At 35.9% G+C, this 10,000-nt stretch overlaps 1 protein-coding gene across 4 annotated transcripts in view; it reads right to left on the reverse strand.

Moving 5' to 3' along the window:
- Positions 1 to 10,000, reverse strand: part of LOC144970272 (uncharacterized) — a 61,303-nt gene that overhangs the window by 4,961 nt on the left and 46,342 nt on the right. For 3 of the 4 annotated variants that reach the window (XM_078909737.1, XM_078909738.1, XM_078909736.1), the window contains exon 4: positions 4,344 to 4,480. In XM_078909737.1, the coding sequence (XP_078765863.1) occupies positions 4,344 to 4,480 (137 nt within the window). Of the gene's footprint in view, positions 1 to 4,343; positions 4,481 to 8,115; positions 8,292 to 10,000 lie in introns of those variants that run through there. The other variant, XM_078909742.1, reaches the window with a different exon arrangement.

The following is a 10,000-nucleotide window of genomic DNA, read 5'->3' on the forward strand; positions in this document are numbered from 1 at the left end:
AAAAGGTGCATCAATGCAGTAATATACTATACTTCTATTGTAAATATTTAACGAATTGTCCTTTCTCAAAAGTAATTTTAAAGGCTCATAATATTAATCATACCACTCTCTACAAAAGTATAGAAAGTATTTGCTTTTATTTTACAAATCACACTTAATACCTACATTGCAACCTTATGATTATGCAGTTTATAAGAAATTGCAAAACAAAGGTAAAATAGTAAATTTAAAATAAGCCTTTGACCAATTGCTTTTCGAGTCGATCAACCTTGCTTATTGTAATATAATTATCTTCTCTATGACCAGATGACTTCTGTAAACATTACATGAAAATAGATAGGTGGTTGAGAGAGAAATATGGGCAAGGGAAAGAGATGCTTAGAGAGAGAGAGAGAGAGAGAGAGAGAGAGAGAGAGAGAGAGAGAGAGAGAGAGAGAGAGAGAGAGAGAGAGAGAGAGAGAGAGAGAGAGAGAGAGATATTACTTTGCAAGTGTGAATTATGGATATAGATATATATTTTTTGATTTTTTGGTCCAATCCCCTACCCAACGTCTTCTCATCCAATGTCACCACAAGTCTTGTGTCACTTTCGACAATTGGTGACAGCCTGTCTAGGTTGACGTCATAAAAACGCAAGTGTCATCAAAATTCATGCAACTGAGCACAGGTGTCCAAATTTAACACAAGACATGATGATGATTTTTACATGGGTCTTCCACATAGCACATCGCTAGCACACGGATACGCCACCTAAACGCTTTTCATCCCAAAATATTTGACACTGTAAAAACAGCAGAAAATTTCAAAGAAAACCCCAAAATCCCGGAATTCCGCGGATCAGCGGACGATTATCATCACTGCATAATGAATGCCACATCTCCATGCATCTCGGTTCATAGAATCATCTTCCTCCAGGCCCAGCTCTTTCATATCGTCCTTAAACCAGTCCATCCATCTCGTCTTTAAGGTCCCTTTTTCTCTTTCCCGATAATCGTATATCCAATACTTTTTTCTCACGTACTCCCTCTCACGTCTCTTAACATATCCGAACCATTTCAATCTATCTTCTCTCATCTTTATTTATACTTCTTCACTTCAGTAAATCTTCGAATTCGTTCATTTCTCACTTTATCTTTTCTTGTCCAGCCAAGTGACCATCTCAACATCCTCATTTGTGCCACCTCAACTTCCTTATCTTGTTTCTTTGTCGTAGCTGCTGTCTCTAATCCATACAACGTCGCTGGTCTTATAGATAGAATGAAGATGACGTCATTCAGGTCATTGTTATTGCTTTTTGCCATCCACGTTTATGAGTATTTCTCACTAAACTGTATTCCGTTCTGTCTACCAATAGTACTAGCGACACATCCTTCCAAACGCTTGCACTATGCTTGCCGTCGTGACGGTTTCAAAACGCTGTCCACCACGACTGAGCCATTTCAAATGATAACACTTTTCTGCAGTTTTAAAATCAATTGGCCAGAACTTCCTAAAGGTGTTGAAGGTTCACATTCTCATCCTCGATGTCACCCTCATTTCATGTATACAAATGATACTTTGTCCACACTTTTTTAAATTTTGAGAAATTGTTCCTGCTATTACATTGGAGCTAGATTGCCAGTAATACACTTTCGTTTCCGTTCAAGTTCAACATAAATAATTCGCGAAAAATAATTTCAACGGACCGCAAGGGTTTATCTAGTTTGTTTGAGATTTCCGTGTTGGCCCCGGAAAGTGTTCGAGATTTTGTGTTGCCAATATTTAAAAAATAGAGCGATCAAAAAGGGGAATTGCTCTGAGTTTGAGATTTCCATGATTTCGAGATTTGCGTGTTTGAGATCTACGTACTCGAGAATAGGGTTATTTAAATTATAAGTAGAGAATCCGCAATATTTGCGGAGAAATAAAGGCTATTAGAAATAGACAGTCATCAATTATACTTATTTTACTACGGTATTGTATTTTTTTCATTTGCCGGTAATTCTGTGATTGATTATAAAATTTTCACACTGGACTTAGGAACAATGCTGATCCCCAACCCGTGTTTTAAAATAATAGATTAGAAAGATTATCAATACTTGATAATATCAAGAGAGATTTAAAATTACGTCATCGTTTTATTTTTTTGCGGATGAGATTATTATTACTTGATAATATCAATTTTGTTGTGGATGTGCTAGAATCACGTAGAATAAATTATAATCGCATGAGTCAAACGTCAAGGACTGAGTATTACGACCTAGCATTTTTCCTTCGTATTAATTGATCAGCGGATGACAGAATTAGCAACAAAAAAAAGCTTGGCAAGTTACTCGTATTCAGGGTGTAAAAAAAGTTTAATCAATTTTATATTTGATAGTAATTCTGTGCTCGATGATAAAAGTTTAACATAACAATGGCTTTACGGAACAATGTTGACAGCAAACCCTATTTTTGAAGAAGAATAGATAAATTATTATTATTTGAGAGTATCAAGACCAGTTGAAAATTACATCATTTTTTGTTGTTGCGGATGTGCTAGATTTGTGTAGAATCAACTATAATCGCATGCGCCAATGGTAAATTTACTACAAAATATTACGGTTTATCAGATTTTCTTAGTATTAATTTGAGTCAAAAGGGGAGAAAATTAGGCTGAAATTAAGAAAGGTTGCAAGTTACTAGTATATCAATTTGTAAAAAATAGTTTTATAATTTTTAGATTTTCCAGTATATTATTCTGTGCTCTGTGATAAATATTTAGCATTGGCGGAACGGAACAATTTTGGTCCCCAAACCCCAGTTTTTATAGAATAGGTAGATGTATTTCACTAATAGAAACTGATAAAAACTATTTTTTTTTTTTAAAAGCAGCTTAACTTTGGCGTATTTTTGTGTCAATCGTAACAAAACGACCTTGGTACAGCCCTATTGCACTTTAAAGCAAGCATTTCTGTTCTTCGATGTTATCATTTTCTACCTTGCACTTTTCAACTGAATCATCACTAATGATCATCGCTGAATGTCTATCTTTATAACGAGAACAATCTATTTGTAAATGTTTCCATGAATACATTACTTCGTCAAATGTTGAAAAGGAAACGACTTTGGTGTGATACAACCATAGTGGCCAGACCGTAATAAATCGCAATTCGCTGACCACTCGTAGTCCAGCCGTACCGTAATAAATTGCAGGGAGTCCATGCTGCAGTGCATCCAGACCGTAACAATACGTACATTTATAGAGGAAAAAACGAAAAAATGCGCTGAAATACGGTACGGCCAAACAGAGTTGGCTAAAAGAAATCCACTTTATTACGGTACGGTCAGATACATTCGGGTTTTTTGTAAGGTCCAATACGCCTAGCTCACCGTTGCCTTATTTAACTGAAGGGCTAATGCATTGTATTTGGAGATATTGAGTGGGTTTCCGCACCCTCTTTAATATCGATTAAAAAGTCCTAGCTATATCCGATGTATTTTATTGAAGTCAAATATTTAGGCAATAAATGGGTATTTAAAAACCCTGTTATATCCGGACCTGTTATATATTAGTTAACTCAATCTTGTATGCGTTATGTCTACATGAACTAGAAGACGAAAGAAGAGTTTCAAAACGAAATCATTTGAATCACAAACAATGATTTATCTCAAAGTGTATAATATAGCGGTCCCGATAGCTCAGTTGGTAGAACACTCGCTTCACACGCAAAGAGATCGAGATCGATCCCGAGTGAAGTTGAGTTTTTTTTTTATTACCCCTCCCTCCTCCCCCCCCCCCCACCCTATCCACCAATTAGTGCTTGCGTAGCAGAGTCTGTTAAATCTGTCTAGCATCGCATCCGAAGGGTAACATGTAATTGCTATTGTCCGTTTCACGCAAAGGAAACTGGGATAAACTCCGGCTCCATGGAACTTATGACCGAGGATTACGTTTTTTAAAAAAATTACGCGTTACTAAAAACCCAATCGTAAGGGTCAGCCCGACATAAAACCGGATTGAGATGGTTGGCCACAAATGTGCAGAATTCTTCATTGTGCCGCTATGTGGTCTTTTGGCATGATAATCGCCTTTGAATCGCAAGGTCCTGAGTTCGTGGCCCGACTGAGGAGCGAATAGCGCGTCCTTAGAGAATGTCTTCACTCACAATTTCTCATCGTGCTGAGGTGTAAAATGAGTACCTGGTTTTTGTAACATCGCCTTACAGTCGTCATGTCTCTTCTTACATATTACATTTTACTGTTGGCTTGGGACCCATTTGAGGACGTTTAGTGGATTTTGCGCTATATAAGTGATCACATAGCATGCTCAAGTTCATTTATTTATGTGTAGAAAAAAGACAGAAAAAAAAAAAAAGAATTACTGGCAAACTCCGTCGTGTCTCATTAGGAAGGATTTATGAAGGCTCATGTCATTCAGGACGAAATCCACATGGCTCCGATCCCACGGCTTGTAAATGTATTTATTTCGTTTGAAGTCAATCATAATGTTGTTTGGATTCTTGGGAATAAAAATAAGAGAAAACTTAAAAAAAAAGGATAATTGCGTTGTTATACATTACTGCAATTCAGTAGAATTATGATAAAACCAACATCGTCGGACTTGATAAACTGGTGGACTTAAAGCAAGATTGACATAATGCAGTATCAGTGGAATACACTTATTAAATATAGAACATAAAATTTGAAACCAAAAAGAGGTGTTGACTTTAAGGAGAAGTTGATTTAAACAGTATTGAATTTATGTGATTTCACTGTGATTAGAGAGTTATAGTTATCTATCCGCTAAGTATCACGTATCACTTGTCACATATTATCACGTTGCAATCTTATCAAATGATCGCCAAATTACGAAAGGGTTAATTTTGTTGTAAACAAAACAAATTGATCAGAAAAGGTTAACGCAAAATGTAGCGAGTACTACGAGCTACTGGAATCTCCCGTCATGATTGTCTATGAGAAATCTCCAGTACACTATAAACAACCGTTCAGGAATACTATAGTCAGATTTTTTATTAATGGCGCGTGTTTTTCTGGTTTTTCTCAGCTGTCACTCTATCAAAAGTTGTAAAAATTAGTGTCAACCATTGAATCAATTTGTCTTAAATGAATATAGATTTTGGACGTGTTGATATAATATCAAAAAAAGTTTTCTTCTATAGATAGTTCTTAGTTGACGTCACTCAAGTCTTTGTTATTGTTTTTTGCCATCCGCGTTTATCAGTAATGTTCACTAAACTGTATTAAGCTGACTATAAACGTTCATGGATACACACAGTTTTGTGTGTTGGTCCGTTATACTTCCGGATGGCAATGTTATGAGCTTCCTAGCCAAGCGCATACTATCTATAAGATCTATAAAAAAAAACTACTTTAAAACCGCTGTCATAAAATTCAAGATTTTACACCTTAAAAAATTAAAACAATTTACGCACCACAAAGTATGACAAAAATTCATCATATTTCCAACAAAAAAAATCGTGTTGACACGTAGTTCCGGCTAGTGATTATGAGTTCACGTCATACTTGTTTCCGAATAATAACAATTCGCTTTAACTAATGTAGTTTCCATTAAATTTTGAACATATGATTTATTGCATATTATCTACATTATGTTGCAATTACCGATATGAAGTCTCTAGCTTTAAATCATTTGAAATACTGATTATATACTCAATATTGTCAAATTAACAATGAATGCTGTTTATATAACATTGAAAAATTGCATATATGCACGACCGTTTTTTTCACAGAGCATTTAAAGGCTTTTAAATCTAAATATAAGATTTTACACGATACGATACGATACGGAATCTCTATCGGTGCCACTCTCGTAAAGCTGCGAAAAGAAATCTACTTGTTTCTATAGATAATTTAAAGAAGACGGCTATGGAAAAGATTGTTATCGAAATACACAGAGAGATCACCAGTGTTGAACGATGGAGCTGGGTGAACGTAAACATACATCCGACAAAGGAATGGACGTCTGATAATTGGCTTCAACAGTCATGACGTCACTTCCCTCATAATGACGCATAGTAACTTAGTAACTGGCTCTAAACTCTCGGAACAATGGCAGACGCCCTTATGAAATATTTCTACGACGAGTATAAAAGTGTATTCAGAGGAGAAAAACATTATAAATATGATCATGTTTTGACTTTTATACATTCTGATCACATGTCATATGAAAAGTTCTAGCCAGCATGAAGAAAAAAACGTATCAATTTTATTTGTTTAGAACCAGGCTGCTCGCCGTTGCTGGGAGACGTGACATCAGACTATTGAATCCAATTCGCGTAGGAAAAGGCTCATGGGTTCTGGATCATTAATATTCTTGCAAGTGGTGAAGATACTGTGTACTTAGAAGAATGTCTTACCATTTTTTTTCTTTTCTGTATCATATGGAAGGTAGTGACTATCATTCTGGGGTCAATGCAGAGGTGTTTGAAGACTGGCTAAAGAACCGTTTGCTGCCTTTCCTCGAAGCATCCAGCTTATTGCATTGGACAACGCTACCATTCGGTGGCTCATGATCACTTCAAGGCTCCAACTTCGGCAACTATAAAAACTGATATGATTTTATGTCTCTAACCACACAACACTACGTATTATTCTGACCCAAAGGCCCAACTATAAACAAAGAAGAAACCGATTTCAAAACACAGTGTCTATTCAAGAAGTTTTGACACGAGGTTGCGCGACTTCCCCCATATCACTGTGAGCGCAATCCAATTGAGCTTATTTAGACCCGAGTAAAGGGAAAGATTGAGAGGTGGAACAGCAAATTTACTCTCACCGACGAGGCAATAAATGATATAACAAGGAAGACTAGAAAAACACATGCTCCAACCTTCGCAAACTTGAGGAAAATTACATTTCATTGGATAGAGTGATGCCATGAAATCTTTCCAGTGTCGTTCCATTTCTCCTTTTCCTCATCTTAGTCAGAATGTGATGATTGATGTGTCCAGTATGTCTTTGTTGTGGTTGTAGTTAGTGTTGTTGTAGTTGTTGTGTTTGCTGAACACATGTACCTATTGTAGAAACACTGTCATATTTTTACACGTACATATTTTTTATCAAAACTCTCTCAGTTTAGAATAGATAAAACCCTCTGCACATTATTTTATAGAGCAGTAATCGAAAGTGTTTTGTTATTTTGTATAACAGCTTGGGGAGGCAATTGCTTAGCAGTGGAAAGGAACAAAATAACTTCAAATATAAAAAAATCCATTAAACGCTATATAAATGATGTTGACGATGTAGATCTTTTATACGAGAAATTTTGTCTAAATAAAATAACTAAAATATTAAATGACCAGTATCATCCACTAAGACCATCAATTATTATGTCAGAAAGAAGTGGTCGCCCTTTCTCTATTTCAACGAAAACAGAGAGACATCGAAAATCTTTTCTGCCGTCCAGTATTAGGCTTTATAACAACAAGCAATAATCATTTTATATAATTATTTCTCATTTTTACTTTTTAAAAAAATATAAATATTAATTTATTAATTTATTTGTTTTGCAATCTTTTCAATTTTCAATTTATAGTGACAGTTTTAACTATAAATTTTACAGTGTTGAAATTATTCATATTATAAAGCGCAGCTCTGGTTATAGAGCTGCTCCTTTTTTTTATATATACATCCTATTTCCATTGTATTTTTTACCTTATTGTGTAAATTATAACACGTCTGTACAAAAAAATTCCTTTTTGGGATGCAATAAAGTATTATTATTATATTATTATTATTATTATTATTATTATTATTATTATTATTATTATTATTATTTATTATTATTATTATTATTATATTATTATTATTATTATTAAATTGATGAATTTCTACTTTTGACCACTCTACATTAAATTTATGTAATCCTATTTGGTATCCGAACATTCCATTTTGACGAATCCTTCAAAACGGACAAGCGGAAAATTCATAATTTGATTCTGTAAATCATCTATGAGTTACGATCCTTACCAGTTATCGATTTTAATATAGCTGTTATAAGCGAAATCCTTTCCTATTGTTTTAAAATAATGAAAAAATATTTTTTGATTAAGACAAATTGGTTCAGGGAGTCATACAAGCTTTTGCAGCTGTGCATTGAGGGACTTGACTTACTTGACTTAGATGCCTTTCGCGTCTCGACCGAAAGATCGGGTCGCCTTGGCTGTTTCCAGTATTTCCTGTGTGAGGTGTCTCCAATATTGCCGGTCCTCTGCTAGGGTTCTCAGATTTTCAAGGTCCCCTGCCGTTATGAGACTAATGCTTTGTCCAAGTGTTGTGAGGTTTTTGTTTAGGATCACGGGGAGTGTTGTGATCGGTCTTCCTCTGAAAAGGTTCCCGTGTTTTTGGAAGTATCCCGACATGGCTTGGTTTGCTGGTATGTTTTTGTCCCTGCGTAGTATGTGACCGAAAAGTTGCCATCGTTGTTGTAAAATGTCAAGGGAGATTGGTCTTTCTTTTGTGATCTTATAGAGTGATTCATTTGAGATCTTTTTGGGGTATTTGATGTCCAGTACCCTTCTTAGCTGTGTGCGATGGAAGGCATCCAGATGTTCTTCTTCGGATTTTGTCAACGCCCAAGTGCCGCAGTTATACAGAAGTACCGGTTTTACAAGAGCATGGTACAGTTTCAGTTTGGTTTTTCTCTTTATTTTGTCACCTCTAATCCATACATTGGTGAGTTTACTGAGTGCGGCGTTTGATAGCTGTTTTCTTCTTTGTACATCCTCGGTGTCTCCAATTAGTGAGCCGACTTTCTTTGTTCTTTTCCATTCCTCTTTGTTCCTCGATATTGTTGTAAATTCGGTTTTATTGGCATTGACTTGGAGGTTATATTTCATGAGGGTATTTTGTATGATGTCTATATTTGCTGGTGTTGATCCAATAAAATCGACATCATCTGCATAGGCGATTTCTCTAGGGATTGCATTCTCAATATGAGTCGTTGGTTTTGGAATGACTTTTCGAACTTCTTTCAGAGCGTGTTCTAAGTATATTGTGAACAGAATCGGGCTCAGACTATCTCCTTGGGGGGTCCCGATGTTACTTTCGAACTGCGTCTGTTTTGTGGCCCCGTATATCCTTGGTTGTATCTTTGTGTTGCTGAGGAGAAATCGGATTATTCGGAGCTCGTCTTCGTCTACTATTTCTGTTAATATCTCCAAAAGTTTTCCTCTGTCGATCGTATCAAAGGCTGCGGACATATCGATTCCGGTTATTGTTATGGATATGTTTTCTTTGAGTGCCTTTGCTGCCAACCATTTATGTGTCCATACAACGTCCGATGTGCTTCGGTCTTGAGGGACAGGTGAGAAAACAAAAAGAAAAACACGCGTCACTTATTAAAAATCTGACTGTAATAAAGCTCTTTCAAATAGCTATATTGAGTTTCTGAGTCAGGCAGAAAAGCACCAATTTTCTTACTTTTGATTGCTTTAAAGCACTTATGTTATAACTAAAAATTTCAAATCCACCTTGCCAGATAAGTTAATAATGTTTGAGTTTAATGCCACACGCCACACACACACACATCACATGCGACCCTTAAATAGCTGCGATCGTGGATTACCACATCCGTATTTAGGGCCCGTTTTTATGAAAGCGGACTAGATTTAGTTCTTTACTAGTTTAGTAAATGACTTCCTAGTCCTAAGCCTGAGGAAAAAAGTCGAAATTTTATTAACCTTTTCTAGTCTTTGACTAGCTAGGCTCTGGCCTAAAAGTGGTCGTTGTAAGGACGTCGACTAAGTCGGTTTCATTGAAACTTGAACACATTGAACAAAAAATAAAGAAAGCAGAAAGTGTGTCTTGATAAATCCCATTATTTCAGCCAGTTAGATTGCCAGCAAAATAACTTTTGCCTCCATTATACTTTCTAATCGTATTTTTGTTTTTGTTGTTTTATGAAGCGAACCCTTCGACTTCGAGTCTCCGTTCACTCGCAACTCGCGAGCACAATTAAATAGGGGTTTTAAAAGGTTTTACTAACAAAAATGTGTAC

This window comes from Berghia stephanieae, chromosome 4 (assembly GCF_034508935.2).
Source record: "Berghia stephanieae isolate SIO BIC M18660-M18661 chromosome 4, UCSD_Bste_1.3, whole genome shotgun sequence".
In the NCBI taxonomy this organism is placed as follows: Eukaryota; Metazoa; Mollusca; class Gastropoda; order Nudibranchia; family Aeolidiidae; genus Berghia; species Berghia stephanieae.